Source organism: Periplaneta americana, chromosome 2 (genome assembly GCF_040183065.1).
Source record: "Periplaneta americana isolate PAMFEO1 chromosome 2, P.americana_PAMFEO1_priV1, whole genome shotgun sequence".
In the NCBI taxonomy this organism is placed as follows: domain Eukaryota; kingdom Metazoa; phylum Arthropoda; class Insecta; order Blattodea; family Blattidae; genus Periplaneta; species Periplaneta americana.
In genome coordinates, this window is record NC_091118.1 from 10,017,311 (window position 1) to 10,036,830 (window position 19,520).

The 19,520-nt window shown below is 35.5% G+C and overlaps 1 protein-coding gene and 1 pseudogene across 3 annotated transcripts in view; both read right to left on the minus strand.

Annotated features, from left to right (window-relative positions):
- LOC138713020 (26S proteasome non-ATPase regulatory subunit 10-like) overlaps positions 1–3,640 on the minus strand; it is a 139,056-nt gene extending 135,416 nt beyond the window's left edge. For all 3 annotated transcript variants that reach the window (XM_069844711.1, XM_069844706.1, XM_069844720.1), the window contains exon 1: positions 618–3,640. In XM_069844711.1, the coding sequence (XP_069700812.1) occupies positions 618–671 (54 nt within the window). In that variant the 5' untranslated portion in view covers positions 672–3,640. The remainder of the gene's footprint in view (positions 1–617) is intronic.
- On the minus strand, positions 3,540–19,520 carry LOC138695350 (acireductone dioxygenase-like; annotated as a pseudogene).

Sequence of the window (19,520 nt, forward strand, 5' to 3'; positions counted from 1 at the left end):
TGTCAGCAGTGTTAGAACAATACCATAATCAGCACGGGCTGACGTTGGTAACATTTTACTTTTAATCTAAGAATTTGCAGACTTCGTTGATAAGTACATAAATCCTAATGATTGATTTCTGGTTGTAAGACTCACAGTTTTTAAGATCAATTTCGTCATTTTTGGACTTGTTTCGTTTTAGGTTAATTTTTTCAATTTTGGTAGTTCATTCTTTGCCATTTTTGCGACTTTTGATATTAATTTCAATTTTTGTTTTACTTAACTTTAATATAATTGAATTTTATTTTATTTTGTAGTTCAATTGCCATCCTTATTTACAGCAAAGGTAGGATGGAATATATTTTTCATGGAAGAGCAATTCAAGACCAGACAGTAAGCTTGAATCCTTGAAGAGTCCCAAGCAGTAGCGGCCGGTGATCGAAATCCTCATTGAGGCCAGATGCAACTAGTTTAAGTGCCACCGATAGGAAATGTTTGTTTATGATATTAATTATTATTGTTATTATATTATTAATATCATTATTACTGTATTATTATTATTATTATTATTATTATTATTATTATTATTATTATTCTATTCTTATTACTAATCAATGAAAAATAATAATTTCACTCACCAAATAAGCTGTTATGCCCTGAGTTTCAGTGATTGTTTCAGTGTGATGAAGCATCCCATATTATGTGTTGAAATTCCCCTTTCTTTCTTTTCTTTTCATTTTTTCCTTTGACAGCAACAAACAAGGCCAAGAGAAGTTTATTTTGCATCACATTACCACATAACCATTTATGTTGCCCATACCAGGATGCAATAGAGACTCGCGTTTTAAGATTATGTGTCAGAAAAATTATCAGCGATGTCGTAGGTATCTCAGTAGTCTCTCTCCTTATTTAAAACTTCCTTTCTTTCAGTATTATTTTTTCTGGAAAAAGGACACTCTAACAATGAATTAACTGCACCAGCATTATTCTCTCATTTTGTTTCCGTTTATATTTTCCCAAAATACATAACAACATTGGCCCAGATTCATTACTGTACTACGAAGTACAATAGTAGAACACCCTCGCTTATGTCATAAACTGAGACATAAGGGGAGAGAATCGAGTGGGTCTCTACCTGCCAAAGAGCTGGAATTTTGTTATTTATAGCATAGTTAGGAAGACAAGTCACCACTGCTATTCCCACCCCACTCTACCCTTGAGGCCAGTGAATGTGGATGTGAGGAGTGAAACCTGACCAGGCCAAACGAATTGTGCCCCAGCTACAACATTTTAAGCGTAAACTCAAAGCCCGCGAAAGGACATGAAATGCATTAAGCCAGACCCAGCACGAACGATTCTGGCCTCAGGAACAAATTTTACTGCAAAACAGGTCTTACATCACAAGCCAGACCTGGCACGAGCGATCCTGGCCTCAGGAACTCATTTTACTGCAAAACAGGTCTATATACATGAAAGTTTTCAAATGTTTCTACAGTGATATATGCTTCATTCAAATAACTAATACATTGTATAAAAACACAAAATTTGATTTCAGTTAAGCCAAGTGACTGAGGCCCGGCCTCACTTGCCTCAGTCAATCAGCCGCCACTGGTCCCAAGGCTTTAGAGAGAGAAAGCTGCACAAATCAATCACCTGTTCCTTATTTTACAAATGGAATGCAGACAACCTTAATAAAGTTTTAGGATTTTCCAAGACTCTGTAAATTCTGTACAGATAACGATATTCTCCATTGCATGCTGACTTTTATTTCCACACTCCTCATCCTAGCAGCAAATAGCAAACTTGCTATCGAGAATGAAGTTAAAAAGAAATCATCAGCACAGTCAGTAATGTTAACACAAACTGTAACAAGTCACAGTAACTCATCAGAATTTTTCAAAGATTTGTGCGATGTTCTAGATTCATTGGATATTCCTCTCTGGAAATTAAATAACAGAAAACTGACGGTAATTGTGCAATGCAACAGCGGACAATCAATTCTTAGTAATTCAGATATCATCTTCATCATCCATAACATAGACCGGTTGTTCATGATACAGCATGCTGTACTTGTACAAGAGCACAGCCATTAGGCTACACAATCATTCATAGAATAGAAGTGATAACCACAATAAACCTGAGGCTACAGTGCAAAAGAGAGAGAGAGAGAGAAAAGACTTAAGAAATTATATTCTGCAGTGCTGCGAATGCAATGCAGAATGAGACGGCAAATTTAAATACAGTGTGATTTTATGTTATTTTCTACTTAGTATGTGTTAGTAAAATATATGTTTTACCTGAGATTATTGGCAACTTACATTGTATGTATGTATTTATTTATTTACGATAGCCAACTATAAAATATCGGTAGGCGCCATGTGCTACATCTACGTTGTTTCCCATGGCGTTATATAGAATTCGGTCTTTTTTAACATTTGAAAGTTACACCTAATAAGTTACAATTTTTCTTTCCTCCGTTGGCTTCTGTGTGACGTATATAGTGACAAACACGTGGTTTTAATTTGCAGCCACAAATATTTTCACCATAAAAATAGTTGACACTTACCTGTAACTTATATTGGTAATTTGCTAGGAGACGTCGTTGCATATAGACCACTTTTACACTAAACCTAAAATTTGTTTTCGCAAGATATACTAAAACCCTAAACTAACCTATCCTAACCTTTTCCTTAATCGGTTAGGTTAATGTTTTACTGTACGTTGTATACACTAAGGTTAAGTTTAGTGTAAAAGTGGTCTATATGCAACGACGTCTCCTAGCAAATTACCTTTATATATTCTAATGCACTGTTTAGCTTTCCCCCCTCCTATTTCTTACAAATGTAACACTCGAGAGGTCCAGGATACAATACGAAAAATGACCACTTTCCTAGTAATTCGTCCTGGACCCCTCGCATATTATATTAGTAACTATAACAAGAAAAGAGGGCGGCTAAAACAGTGCATTACAATAGGATATAAATAGGGAAACTGGCCTATGTATGAAACGAATTTTATGTTGAAAGTAGCCTATTTGTGGCTGCAAAAAATGAAACCACGTATTTAATCACTATATAAACATCTCACTTAAGTTAATGAAAGAAAAAAAAAATGTGCCTCCTTTGGTGTAGGCCTAGCTTAAGTTTTTTTTTTTTTTGGTGAAATCAACGCAGAAATATTTATTGAGTAACTTTTTTTGCGTTTTCCCACTGGCGCAGCCACGGAGAGGGGTGGTTTGGCTTATGAAGCTTTTGTTTTTCAATTTATGGGTAATATTCACGGTATTATACAACCAGCGATAAAAAGAAATGCAATTTATAGGTTGAACAATTTCGCAAGAATGATTGGAAATTATGAACTATTGAACAGTTCTTCGATTTGTTGTGTGTATTAGCAATATCCTCTCATGGCAATCAAATAGGCCTGAGGAAGATTGATTCACAATATAGGCTGTAAACGGCCATGATTTAAACAGTGTCGTGTTCTTGGAAGCATGTTTCTCATTTTAGCACCCTCTCCTCTAAAATTCTGGCTGTGCCACTGCCTTTAACGTTACAATGCTAGTAATTGGTAAATATTATTTCGTACACTTCAATCTTATAATCCAAGAAATATTTTCTCTGAAAACAGCAACAATCGTTAATATTAAGCTCGACCAAATATTTACCTGGAAGGTTAGGAAGACACAAAATACAGTAACTAATAAAACAAAACGGTTTAACTAATTATTTCTATGATATCACAACGATCCACGTATTATTGGAAAACACAAGGGACTAATAAAACGTCACAAAGAAAATATAACATTATTCTATTCGAGAACGAATAACATAAACTTCGTCTTCGCTACAATTGCCACTTACACACGAAACTTTGACACAATGCTGCCAACCCTAATAATGTAAAGTAATTTCGATAAAGATGAAATGAAGGAAAACTAGATAAGTGGAAAGACTGAAACGCGATTATTTTTCATTAATCAAAAGTGCAAGGCATTAAAATGTTACAGGAGACGCTATTAGTGATAATATGTTATATCTATTATTGTGTGGCCTTATATTGGCAATGCACATTGACTAATAAATAGCCGCGCATCGGCTAAAAAAAGCCGAGATGGCGAACTCACACACCACATCGTTCAATGTTCTTGTAATAGATGGCAGGACAGTTCCTTGAATCAGAGACATCTGCTATCAGAGTGGCAAAATACTCCAGATCCACAAGAATAACAATTGATTTTAAGCAAATTCTTTAAGGCTGTGAAAAGTAAACAACGAGCACATTTTGTCTAGGTTATTATTTTAATTTAATATTTAAGGAATATAGAAACAAAATAAAGTTTAAATATCTTATTTTGTTCAGTGTTAAGGAATTGCTGTTTGCTTTTTTTTCTTTTAATTTTAATTAAGTTATTGTGTTCAGTGTAAACTTTTACATGGCTGAAGGGCCACACATTCAAAATATTATGAACGATTTACAAAACACAATTAATGCCGCCTCGTCAGAGTGTTAAATTTCAGCTTCCTACGAATCTGAAGACTTATTCACGAATTCGTAATGATACGAAAGAGCAAGATCAACCTAACAAGATGAAACCAAATCCTGCTATATTTAGCATTTCAGAATCTTCTATTCAAAACTTGAAGATATGGTACATCCTTCTGTAACTCTTAACAATCGGTTTTCCCCTCTGGAAACTACAGTTGATAGTGTTGACACAGGACCTTCACAACTTATTAATCAAGAAACAATACCAAGAGATAAGCCTCAACACACAAAACAGCCAAGAATGCCACCGATAACGGTGAGTAAATTACCAGATGGAAACTTCTTTGCCCAAAATAATAAATTACAATCATTGCTCACAAATCCAAGGAAAATTAGTTATACGCACGAAGGTATAAGATATTACACTGCCAACAGGTCTGACTATGATAAGTTGTATTCAACTCTTATAGCTAGAAATATACAATTTTATTCTCATGAGCCTAGAGAAAACAAATTGCTTCAAGTAGTTATTAAACGACTTCCCACCTTCGTCGAAGCAGAAACATTGAAAACAGAACTAGAAAAATTGTCATATGCGATTGAACATGTTCGACAATTATCTGTCCCTATCTTGATAGAAGATGGAAGTACACAAAGACGTCCAATACCAGTCTGGATAGTTACCTTACCAAATAACGAACATTCAAGGACAATTTTTCAATTGAAAGATATAGATCATCACATAATAAAAATAGAAACATACAAACCAAAACCACACGTGATTCAGTGCCACAGATGTCAGGGATTTAACCACACTTCTAAGAGATGTAATTTACAAATCAAATGCGTTAAATGTAGCAATAGTCATTTGTTTGCAGACTGTCCATTTAAGGGTCCTTCAACTCTGCCAAAATGTGCTAACTGTAATGGAAACCATACAGCGAGCTATGGACAGTGTCCAATACAAGTTGCAAAACGAGCTGTTCTACAGCTAAAGATTAGAAACAAACAAAATACAATTAAGGAGAGTACGCCCCCTGTGTGGCAGTCGTTTGACTTTCCTACATTACCAAAACCAGATCCCATGTATTTTCATGCATATCAAAACACATTTAATTCTTCTTCTGGTTCAGAATCACTGACAGAATCACTCAAATATTATAACCTTAATGCGATGCCTAAATATTAAGAAAATTCTTAATATATTCCAGCACACTTTACAGCGCCTAAAACCTGCAAGTGAGCCTATATCAAAAATTTTGATAATAATAGAAGGCTTTGCACTTTACACTATAAAGCAAGAAGCTGAATATGGCCCTTAAATCCGTATCATTACTCAAAGATCTGGTTCTGTTAAACTTTAATGCCAATGCCATAAGCAATCAATTGTACGAATTCAAGCAATTGTTAAATATACATAGTATTGATGTGGCATGTATCACTGAATCCCATTTAAAGCCACATATGAAATTTAGACTACGTAATTATATCATTTATCGCTCTGATCGATTGGAACGAGAAGGTGGTGGTACAGCAATTGCTATTAAGAAATCAATACCACATCGTCTTGCTACTCTGCCTACATTCAACATTCTGGACTCAGTACAGGATATCCTCAAAAAAATTATTATACATATGTAAACATAGATATTAAATTTTAAAGAAGGGAAACAAAGAAAAGGGCGTGAAAAATTACAATTGCTATTAATGTGGCACCATGTGATTAATTAGGATTTGGCAGGATTTTTTAACACAATTATCACAATGTCATCCCTCAGAGATATTGGCAGAGCAAACTGCCGTCGAAATTCTTCTAAAAAAGCTGGTATAGTCCCCTCGAGCACCTATGAGCAAGCCGAATACCTCAACGTGAATTAAGGCATATTTCAGCTTGAAATAGTTGACTGTAGGCTCATAGATCGACTTCTTCTCAAGGTGGACCTCGGCTGACTGATGACATTCTGCTTCAAAACGTATCGTGGGGTCCACAATGATGCCCTGTTTAGTATCAGCATTGTACGCTAAAATATCTACTCGTCTCGTTGACCCATTTTCAGCTAGACAGGAGATTTCTTCTTCTACTATCCAGCCCTTATTTCTTAATGCGGCAGCAATTTTGGATCTTACAAGATGATGTCTAGAGTTCCTCAAGAGCAATCCCTGTTCACAGAATCCCAAGACGTGTAGCACAGCTCTAGTTGGTACTCTTTGACCAAAATATAGTGTGGTAATCGATCAGAGACAGTTGTACTATCGATACTTAACACGGCACACTAGAGCGCTCTACCGGATGCAGTAGAGAACCTCAGATATTCTGTTACCTTTCGTAATGAAGTAATGACGAAACTATGACGTAGTTGTGTAACAGTTATACTGTTATACACGACAAATGTAGTGATTATTAGTAAGAAATTTACACACGACTTATAAACGAGGTACTCATTGTATAAGACAGTTAAACGTCTGTATATAGAGTTTTTATTAGTAAGACCATAGTAATATAAATATAACAATAAAGCAGGTTGATATAATTACGATAACATTAAGATATGCAGAGACAAAGAGAAACGTGAAAAAGAGGGACGACTGGAGATTGTTGGGTTTGCCTACAGAAAACTGTGGCAGACAAAGTTTTTATTTCCCTAGACGAAACTGTAGATGCAGTTGCAATTGTAGTCAAACTTCCTCCTAACGAACCAAGAAAGATATAACTTATTTGTTAAATTCTGAGAAATTCAAACCTGACGATCATTCGCTGGTAAATCTGTTACAAACATAATTTTGTGGCCCACGGAATTACACGCGATAAGTGAAATTACTTCTGTTGGTGACTGATGGCACTCCCACCCCCTAGGCTACATGTCGAAGGCAGGTAAGGAAATACAGATACGTTTCCCCAAGGTGGTTCGGTTAACGAGTCTCGCCCGTGGACTCCATTCATTTCATTCTTAAGTATCGCACACACGTAACCTCACTTGTAAAAGTCATATTCTGAAACAATTGTCTTTAGAGACAATTAATATTAGGTACCCTCCACAAAACTGGCTTCATTTATACACCAACGGATCCTTGATCTCCAGAGAACAAGGTGCCAGTGCAGGTGTTATGTGCTGTCTCTTCTCGCTTTATAGATCTCTTGGATATGGAACAACAAGTTTTGATGGTGAAATCACTGCAATAAGTGAAAGTCTCAGGAATCTTCTATGCCACATCAATAAATTTAAGAATGCAGTTATATTGTCAGACTCCAAAGCAGCTATTCTATCAATAGTCTCTAGACACACACCTTCATCTCAAACAGCAGAAATAACTAAAATACTCTCTCAATTAATATGACTCAATAAAAGAATTGTATTCCAATGGATACCATCCCATTGTGGAATCCTGGGAAATGAGAATTCGGATGCTTTAGCAAAGAAGGGCAGCACTGCTACTTACAGACCTGTTACTAAATCTACGTATTAATCTGTGAAAAGATTTATTAAATCTACATACTTAGACTTCAACAAACAAAATCTGGTAACACAATCTCAAGGGAAAAAACAGAACTCTCTGCATCAAAATCCACAGTTAATTCCCGATTTAGCACGAAAATCGTCTGTAGCTGCATTTAGATTGGCAACAGGCCATGATTGTTTGGCCAAACACCTGCATAGAATTGGAATATATCAGTCCCCTAACTGCCCATTGTGCAACTCAAACCAAGAAATGGATTCGGAACACCTCAAAATCTGTGCATCAGTGGCTGGCCATGATAATATCTTTGAAAAATATTGGAGTGCAAGAGGTCAAATGACTTTATTGTCAAATGCCTGACATTAGAAAACAACAACAACATTTAATAGAGTTAAAGGGTTTGGTTTAATTTGTAAGTTTTCTTTTAAATTCGGGATGTTGATTTTCTGTTTTAATTCTTGAACCATGGATATGAAACTTTTTTTAGTTTTTAATCTACAGAGAGGACTGTATGAATGCCAATTGTTTCCTGATAATCTGATAAGTTTTTCATATTGAATCAGTGCTTTTTCTTCTATTGTCAATTTGATGCTGTTAATATTAGTGAGGAATCTCATAGAATCTATCGGAGTTGTTTTGATTCCACCAGTAATGAGTCTGAGAGCTTGGTTTTGAACATATTCTATGTCGTTTATGAAAGGTGAAGTAATTAAAATTTCTGCACAGTATGTCAGCACTGGCTGTATAAACATAAAAGGTTGCTAGTACTCACAGCACTCCAAGCGACTAGCAACTATAGCGAGAAATGCAAAAAATCATCCCAAGCTTCGTGACTGTATATATTAGACTGTGATATTTCTTTAGCGCAAAGAGAAAAGATTAAAATTTTAAAAGTCACATTTAACTAACCTTTGAATCCAATGTGAAACGATATATTCCTGAAGGTATTACATGATTATAATATCCCCTGGAATTACTTCAAAACGCAACCGTTCGTCTTTGCCATCTCTCACGTCGAAGTAGCCAGATCCTTCAAGGACAAGTCTGATTTCTTCACCTGTGTGCAAGTGCTCAGTAAAGAAGGTGCGAAGCTGCAAATAAAATGAAATAAGCAAAGATTAAAAGAGTAGTTATTAAAACAAAAGTGTAAAAACATCCACCACTTACATAGCCTACATATTTAGTATTTATTTAACCTGGTAGAGATAAGATCGTCAGCCTCCTCCGCCTCTCTACCAGTGGATTACAACTATAATATGAAGAATAAAATTACAATTAATATTACATTTACAATTACAGTAGAAATCAAAGTACGAAAAGATTACCTGATTAATGAAAGTTAGACAATTTATTATAAGTTAAGAATAAAGAAAAAAGTTATTTTTTGTCATTGATTCTAGTTCACGTTAACACTTTATTTGTTAAAAACGTAAAATTGCTTAGTCACACGTTAAAAAGTGTTAACATTTTTAAAAAAGGTATATACCTTCGACAGGTGGCCAGTTTCGACGTGACGTTGCATCTTCATCAGTGTCTCCTGAACTACTGGTGATCTTGAATTCTGCGATGTGCATTTGTTAGTTGTGTTGCTCTTATGGAGGGGGCTGGTTGTTTGTGTGTTATGACATATCATGACATCGAATAATGTGTGGGTATTGAACTGTAATTGTGTGTTAAGTATATGTTGTGGGTATGTTATTGTAGGTTTATATATTTAGTATTGGTCTAAGATGTTTAACTGTGAACTTTTTGGTGTGATGTGTAAAATTTCCATATCTGTTTCTTTATTATTGTAGTCATGATTATTGTTGATAATGTGTTCTGCGTAATTTGATGTGATATAGGGTTTGGTTATAGCTTTAATATGTTCATTATATCTTGTGTGAAAGGATCTTCCTGTCTGTCCTATGTAAAAATGTGGACAACTATTGCATTTTAGTTTGTAAACGCCAGTTGAATTATATTTATTTGAATGTTTAATGTGATTATTTAGGTATTTCTGTGTTGTATTATTTGTTTTGTATGATATCTTGTATTTTAGTTTTCTGAATGAAGTTGCAATTTTGTGAGTATTGGTATTGTGATATGTTAATGTTATGTATTTATTCTCACGTGGTGTTTGGGTTGGTTTGTTCTGTTTTTGTTTTGCCTTTTTTATTAGTGTGTCTATTATGTTAGGGTTATATCCAGTGTCTTGTGCTATATATTTTATTGTGTTTAGTTCTTCAGTGTAGTTGTCATTGTTCACTGGTAATTAATCTGTGTGTCATTGTACGGAAAGCTGCACTTTTTAACGTGTGACCAAGTATTTTTTTGTATTTACTGAATTAAAAATTAAACCTAGAATAACAAAATTGTATAGTGATGAAATTACCGGATATTGAAATATTTTGTGATAGATTAAGAGAACTATTTACAAGAAACCATGTCTGAACGAGTCTCAATTACTGATCAAGTGCCTAGTAAGTTTGCGTTTGAATTCAATTTTAATTCGACAGTCCCTGATGCTAGCAGGTAGGGAATTCCAGAGTCTTGGCAGGGCTACTGTGAAAGAGGATGAGTATGAGGAGGTGCGATGGGATGGTATTGTTTCATAGTGAGAGTGTGTGTTCAGATTATGGTGGGAAGAAAGGTACCGTCTTCCTCCGATGAGTTTAGCGCTGGACCTGAGGTATTCTTTCCATCGGTGCGGGGGGTTGCAGGTAGATTCTTTTGTTGCTACAGCCAAGCCGAGCTGAGTGGGAAGTATTAATCGTCCAAAAATATGCAGTCTTCAGTTTGTAGTAGTGTGTGACTGTGTGCACGTGTTAGGTACTCTATATACGAGTGAAATGTTTCAGTATGATTGTACTTCCTTCCAGACTGCCGCTGTCACTGTTCCCTCCCACTCCAGTACCGTGCTAGGGTAGTCGGAACCACATTCCTCTCAGCACTAAACTCCTCAGAGGATGACAGTAAATGAAATGTGACGACAGGTATGAAGAAATGAAGAGTTCAAGATTTCGAAGAGAAGGAGAAGTGAATGTAAATTTCTTTTCTTATCTAGGTTAAGACAATCTATTGGTTCCAGAGATGGGGTAATACGATCATATTTGCGAACATTGCTAACAAAACATACACACAAATTATGAGCACGTTGAAGTGTTGTTTTGTTGTCACTGGAAAGGTCAGTCAGTAAAATGTCAGCATAGTCAAAATAGGGAAATAAAAGCATCTGCACAAGGGATTTTTTAAACAAGAGGGAAGAAAGTAGTTTTATTTTTAAGGAAAATTTTTTAAAAATCAAGATTTCAGTTTTACTATCAATTTAGCGGTGTTATTAAAAAATATCAGTATACAGGGTGTATGAAAACGAATAGCACAAACTTATACGTTTCAAAGTACACGATAATAGAAGCAAAAAAGTCCCAGTAAACATGGGTCAGCAAACGAGCCTCGTAAACATCGTCCTAGTGTGTTTCTTGGTACAAGCATGCAGCCTCCCATGCATTGCCGTTAGTCCTACCATACATGAAATGTATATCTGTATATTCTCTGTTACTGTAAGGTTTCATTGTAGCTACAGTACAGCACAACTGGCATTCAGAAAACTGACGTGACTGGTACCTTTTGAGACTGCGTACTTGTATCCGTCCTATACGTTCTGCATGAATGGTTCGATTACAACTCCACCTCTCGGAAATATTCAGTTTTGTAAACAAAGAGCATAGGACCGCTTCTAGTGAGCAAGAAGTAACTCGTACGATGTTTAGGTTAGTTGGTTATTTAACGACGCTGTATCAACTACTAGGTTATTTAGCGTCGGTGAGATTGATGACAGCGAGATGATATTTGGCGAGATGAGGCCGAGGATTCGCCATAGATTACCTGGCATTCACCTTACGGTTTGGAAAAAAACCTCGGAAAAAAAAACCCAACCACGTAATCAGCCCAAGCAGGGGTCGAACCCTACCGAGCGCAACTTCAGACTGGCACGCAAGCGTCTTAACTGACTGAGCAACGCTAGTGGCTCTCATACGATGTTACAAACAATGATGTCAGTAGCAGATTGTAACCACACATTCGTAATTTTCTCGCAAACGGCTTGTTTACTGGGACTTTTTTTTGGTTCTATTATCATAAACTGTGAACTATGTAAGTTTGCGACATCCTTTTTTATACACCCTGTATATGAAAGTTTTATACAAAGATTCAGATATATATATATATATATATATATATATATATATAGGAAGTGGTATGAGCATGTCATTAGAATGAGTACTGAATGAGTACTGATAGATTGCCCTGGAGAAACTTAAATTATCATGCTTGAGAGGGAACACAGAGACGTTCACAAAAAAGATGGATTCAACAGCTATAACACTTGATTAAATCATTGTCAGATGATGATGATGATGAAAGCTTTGAAAATTTTATAATCCTGCTCAAGATATTAAACACGATACAAGCATTTTCAGCATCAATTTCCAGTTTTTACAGTTTATATACAAGGTGGATTAAAAGTCACTTTCCCCAATATTCGTTCTTAGATTTCATACAGATGTCATAACTTGAACAAACGAATAGCTGGTGTAATAAGTGATGTGTTGGCAACCATGTTCGTGCGTCAACTGTTTTCCGATGTCATGACTTGAAAACAGTCCTTGTTTTGACAATATGCAGTTGATATGAAAACAGGATGGAGGACATCATTTTGGTGTACGAGTGAGGGACTTCTTGAACCAGCAATTCCATGAATGGATTGGCCGTCATGGCACAACAAAATGACTACTCAGATGATGCAACCTGAGGTGCAGAGGTCTGCATCGGATGTTTTCGCTCGAGCGTCAAGTATTCATAGCATAATCCGATAGGTAGTCCTCGAACAATATAAGCCGAGCGTTAGACATTCGTTCTTGTTACAGTGATGAACTGTGTAGTAACATCATAGATGTTTATCATTTCAAAACTTTGCAGTGTTTAACTAACCTCTCCATAGTACAACTACAAAACTTGCTTTAAAATGTAATATAAATGTTGTAGGTAAATGTTTTTTTTTTTCTTCCACACAGGAGTGATTTTGTTTTTGCCACATCTGATAGATGTTATTGGATGTAAATGTAATTATTATAAACGGAGAACACAATCACAATAATGTAAGAACTAATAATAATAATCTCTAATAATTAGGTCTGTAACAGTTGTGCAGCATGATTATTCGTTTTATTATATTTTCTGTGACGTTATCTCTGTACTAATATTGTTATTAATCTACTGCTATATCAATAATATTTTATAAAACGTTTCTACATTGTCGCAATACATAGGTGGAACACTGTGCATGGACCTATCGTATTATATAAGTGGTAAATCAAATATTGAATAATTATTAATTAGCAATAATTACTGTATATCGAAGTTTTTTTATACTACTTTATTTATAACTTCATGTTCCTGTTTTGGTACGTTCCATTGACTGTTCCATTAAACGTTTGTCATAAACGTAGAAAATAAAGTCTTATTTTTACCGTGTGAGCAAAACATATGTGTATCTTATCTGTCGCCTTCCATACAAGATAAGACATGTCGGTGAGATGACCTTGTACTGTGCTTCTATTTGTTACGAGTGTATCACGACCGATCATATCTCACTCGAGGGTGCGACACTCGACCGAGTTCAAGCGAGTGATTTAACTCCAATGCAGCACTCTGCTGAGAAGTATCCTGAAAAATTGTTTCTGCTCAGAAACCACAGAATTTGCATCAGTTACAACAGATGATCAAACACTCAATCGTGAAAATCGATAAAAATCGTGAGTTATGTTCTGCCATCTGTAAATAAGTGTCTAAACATTGTGAATTGTGTATTGAGAAACAGGGCCTCCATTTTGACCAATTCTGTAAAGGAATGTGTAGTCAAATGTAAATTGAATGTAATTAAATGTAAGGAAGTGTTTGGGGAAAGCGACTTTTAACCCACCCTGTACATTTTAATTACTGACCACAAGTGGAGATGGGTGAAGTGTTTCCTAAAAATGATCAGATTTTACAGAGTTCCAACAAATTTTGGTACTTTTTACATACCAGTCGAAAGAAAAAACTGCCTTTGAAGGAGAATAATTTGCAATTATTCTAACTGCTGTTACACAACTGATCACAAGAGCCAAGAAATTTAGAAAAGCAGTTATACTGATAGATTCCAAAGCTATAATAGAAGCCATCACATACCACAAAATACCTCATTCAGCAACAATAAAAATAATAAGAATAGTAGTACATCGGTTAACAAAATTGGATAAAATAATAACTTTATGGCAATGATCAAGCAGATTTTTTTTTTTGCAAAAACAGAAACTAAAATCAATTACAAAACTACAAAATTCAGCAAATTTGGGCTAAAAAAATATAATGAAAAATAGTAGTATGAGAGAATCACCAAAGGAAATCATAAAAGAGGAAAAATGGGAAAACATCCATGAAAAATTCAAATTAAATAGAAAGAAACCACGAAAAGAAGCAGTTGCATTATTCCGTTTGACAACAGGTCATGACTGCTTACAGAACTTCTGCACCAAATCAATATGAACTCACCAGGATGCTATATCCTGGACCCAATGAACGAGCAACATTTCTTAACGTGCAGAAAGCTTGACACAAAAAAGCAGAAGGAAAACAAGATCACACCTCTACTGGGATGCCAAGTTCCTGACATGACCCCAATAGAAGGATCATTGAAAGAAGAAGAAGAAGAAGAAGAAGAAGAAGAAGAAGAAGAAGAAGGATGAGGAGGAGGATAAGGTTTGTTAAATGATATACAGTAATGCCATTTCATAGCACTTGATTCATGAGTACCACCTAGGCCACTGTCAGAAGACTTGGACAATCATCACATATAATCCTTTCGCTGTAACAAAAATCCTAGTATAAACAATAGCACGTGACTGAAGTGAGGCTTCATTGGCCACTGTTTGGCGCCATAGATTCTCAGTACATGTTCCCGCCTACTGTTGTACATTCTGTTTCATGTTAAACATTTCCCGTTACTCGTCCAGTAGACCTAACCTCACTACTATGCATTCGTTTGCTTAGGAAACATTTACTTTATAATTACTGTAATTAAAACGCACATAAGTTATTATATACATTTAAGACTATTTGTTTTTCTTCGCTTTTGAGAGGGTTTCTACTCTTATGTTTAGTAACCACACACACCCAGGATGCAGAAGCCATACTTCAGTACCACATGCTTACGTGAACAACGATGAGCTCAAGTGACGCTAGCTTGTTACAAGAACAGACTACCTCGGTATTACTGTTGGTATTCATCCGCGTTCATAGTACATAACAAAATATAAAAGTAGCTTTTCTTTTACATAGCATTTTACATATGAGTGAAGTTATATGTTTCATTGTATTTAACAACTAGAATTCAATTTTTTATTTTCAAATAATACAAGATGATAGTTTCCAAATACGGACTATATTTTCCTGCGTCGTGTGAGAGTTTCGACTGTGAGCCAATCACGGGTATGACAGCCAAGTGCTTGTGTTTACAGTAGGATTTTTCTTACAGTGAAAACAGTATAGACGGTGAGTCAGGAGGAAAGGTACATGGTGTGAGAGATGATTCTGAACAAAAAAGTTTAAATGAACATATGCCCTGTTCTTAACAGTATTTGAAAATCACGAGCGTCAGTCTTACGTTCTTCATCAGCACTCACATGCAGATGCAAACAAAATGACATTAGGTTGTAACAGGATCAATGCAAATATCCTGGGCATTGGATCGGTTATAGTGAAGCCATTTCTTGGCCACCGAAGTCACCCGACTTTACTCCACTGGATTACTGTGTTTGGGGTTGGCTTAACAGCGAGTCTACAAGCGCAAAGTGGAAACTTCTCGCTCGCATTTTACATGCTTGTGCTCAAGTAAAGGAATGTCCGAATCAGCTCAGATCAGCAACAAAGCAGCTGTATACAAGAGCTGCAAAGTGCATTGAAGTTGACGGTGGACTTTTTGAACATGTTCTGTAAGAAAAGTACGCAATTAAACAGAGCATAAGGTAACAATGTTTTAATTTACCCCACCTGCACTTTTTCCATTCCTCATCGTTTCCATTAGTTTTCTCCGAAACCGTTAAGAACAGGACATATGTTCATATAGACTTTTTCGTTCAGAATCACCAATATTGTCAACCCTCAATCCATGTACGTTTCCTACTGACTCACCCTGTATATAGGGCGCAGAATCAGCCAAAGCAAGTCAAAGTGTATGGATCTATCCTGTGTTCAGCCCTTGAGAAAGCTTCTATTTCAGCATCAAAATTTGTGGCATTTGCTGTGCATCCTGGGTAATGGAAAATGATCTATAATTCAAGGCAAAAATGTCTACAGAAATTGAACAATTCAGGCAACGGATCTATCAGAACCAGAGGTCTGCATCGGACGTTTTCGCTCGAGCGCCAAGTAGTTCACAGCATAATCCAATAGGTAGCGAAAATGCATGATGGGTAAAATTGTCGTGAGCGATAAATCCTCGAACGATATAAGCCGGGCATTAGACATTCGTTCTTGTTACAGTGATGAACTGTGTAGTAACATCATAGATGTTTATCATTTCAAAACTTTGCAGTGTTTAACTAACCTCTCCATAGTACAACTAAAAAACTTGCTTTAAAATGTAATATAAATGTTGTAGGTAAATGTTGTTTTTTTTTCCCCACACAGGAGTGATTTTGTTTTTGCCACATCTGATAGATGTTATTGGATGTAAATGTAATTATTATAAATGGAGAACACAATCATGATAATGCAAGAACTGTATCAAGTTTTCTAGTAATAATTATAATAATAATAATAATCTCTATAAATAGAGTATCAATCTTTGCATCTGTAACAGTTGTCCCGCATGATTATGTTTTCGGTGACATTATCTCTGCACTAATATTTTTATTAATCTACTGCTATATCAATAATATTTTGTAAAATGTTTCTACATTGTCGCAGTATATAGGTGGAACACTATGTATGGATCTATCATATTATATATATGTGGTAAATCAAATATCAAATACTGAATAATTATTAATTAGCAATAATAACTGTATATCGAAGTTTTTCATACTATTTTATTTATAACTTCATGATCCTGTTTTGGCACATTCCATTAGACTGTTCCATTAGACGTTTGTCATAAACGCAGAAAATAAAGCCTTATTTTTACCGTGTGAGCAAAACATATGTGTATCTTATCTGTCGCCTTCCATACAAGATAAGACATGTCGGTGAGATGACCTTGTACTGTGCTTCTATTTATTACGAGCGTATCATGACCGATTACCCACGAGTGAGATGCGACACTCGACTGAGTTCAAGCGAGCGATTTAATTCCAAAGCAGCACTCTGATCAGAAGATACCATAAAATAACACGAATGTTTATTACAAATCTTCTGAGTATCATCAAGCAGTACATACCTTCTCTTCATAATTTGGCAAACATTCCTTTGAGAATGTTATCTGGTCTTCAAAAGTGTAATTCCTCTCAAGTTTTATTTTCTCCAGTTTTTCATCTGTCAGTGGGTCATCAGAATTCAGCTAATTAAAGAAAAACAAAAGATAAAACAGTAAGATTCCAAACAATTCTGTGGTTCCAAGGCAAAAGGCGAAGTACCAATTTTTTACGAAAAAGAGATTTTCCAATATGTTATGCATCCTGAAGGTTTATTTATTGTAGCAAATGATCACATGAATATCTCTGATATTTTTCTCTCTAACCCGTTGCAATAAAAGATGATTATTATGATTTTATACTGTCATTCAAACTTTAAATGCTCGTGCCTGAAAAGCTGCAAGAAATAACATATCACATTTTGCCATGGAGGCACAGAAATATAATAATTAATAAACATCTCAACTGATTATAATTATTTTATCCCAAAAATATACAAATATACTTATATTTCTTTTTCTAAACGGCTTATATAATGTGGCATATCTTTTGAATGGTTCAAGAAAAATAATTTTGGTATGAAACATTCTTTATATTCATTCATCTAGTGTTCTGCCCAAGGGCAGGTCTTTCACAGCAAACCCAGCTTTCTCCAATCTTTCCTATTTTCTGCCTTCCTCTTTGTTTCCTCATATGATCCATATCTCTTAATGTCGTCTATCATCTGATATCTTCTTCTACCCCGAACTCTTCTCCCATTCACCATTCCTTCTAATGCATCCTTCAGTAGGCAGCTTCTTCTCAGCCAGTAACCCAACCAATTTCTTTTCCTCTTCTTGATCAGTTTCAGCATCAGTCTTTCTTCACCCACTCTTTCCAACATAGCTATATTTCTTATTCTGTCTGTCCATTTCACACGCTCCATTCTTCTCCATATCCACATTTCAAATGCTTCTATTCGCTTCTCTTCACTTCGTCGTAATGTCCATGTTTCCGCCCAATACAATTCCACACTCCATATAAAGCACTTCACTACTCTCTTCCTTAGTTCTTTTTCCAAAGGTGTGGACAGAAGATGCTACTTTTTCTATTAAAAGCTTCCTTGGCCATTGCTATCCTCCTTTTGACTTCCTGGCAGCAGCTCATGTTATTGCTTATAGTACACCCCAAGTATTTGAAGCTGTCCACTTGCTCTACTGCCTCATTTAGAATTCGCAAGTTTATCTTCTGTATTTTTCTTCCTATGACCATGTTGTTCGTTTTATTTGCATTTACCTTCATCCCACACTGCTCACAGCTGTCATTTAGCTCCAGTAACATATCCTTTAGTATCATTTCCTCTTCTGCTAACAACGCCATATCAGCAAATCTTATGTATTTTATTCTCCTTCCTCCTACTATCACTCCTCCCATGTTCTAAAAACAATTCTTCACTAAATCCTCCAAATAGGGTATTATTTTGGCGAAAGAAGCTTTACCCTAGGTCAATTTCTAATGGAGTTAGGTCTGTCCAAAATTTTATTAATTAAAAAAAAAATTATTTCGGCCCCCAAATTAGATTTTCAAGTTTGGATTATATAAATTGCTTAGATTACTCCCAAGAATCATGTCACCAAAGTTTGAAAGACATTAAGGAAAGAATGTGTGTATTTTTATCCTAAGAATCGATGTACACCTTATGTCTTAATAAACAAATGACTCTTGGGAGTGCAACACATAACGAAATTATATAGGGCTCCCATGTCAATTTGGTGCGCATTGTAATCCCTAATAATCTTACTTTTGTTCGAGTGTCGTCAATGGTAGTAGGCCTATACCTTAATGACAACAATATATTTTGTGTTTTGTTTAAATTTAGACGAAAACGGTTAACTGCTTCACTATAATAAGCATAGTATAGTAATATTATAGTCATAGCGATACTTACTTTAAAATATTCAACACCTGTTAATTTATATAATTTATCAAGATCTACATAGCACGGAGGCTCTCGATGATGTTCCAATCTTTGGTCCTCTTGCGAAGAATCCATGTACCATGCACGAACCATTTTTGTTAGTGCTGATTCTGAAACGGCAAGAATTTCTGTACATTTACAGCAAAGGTAAATTACACAATATACAATAAAACTTAATAAAATTATCTAGTATTCATAGAATTGTTTAA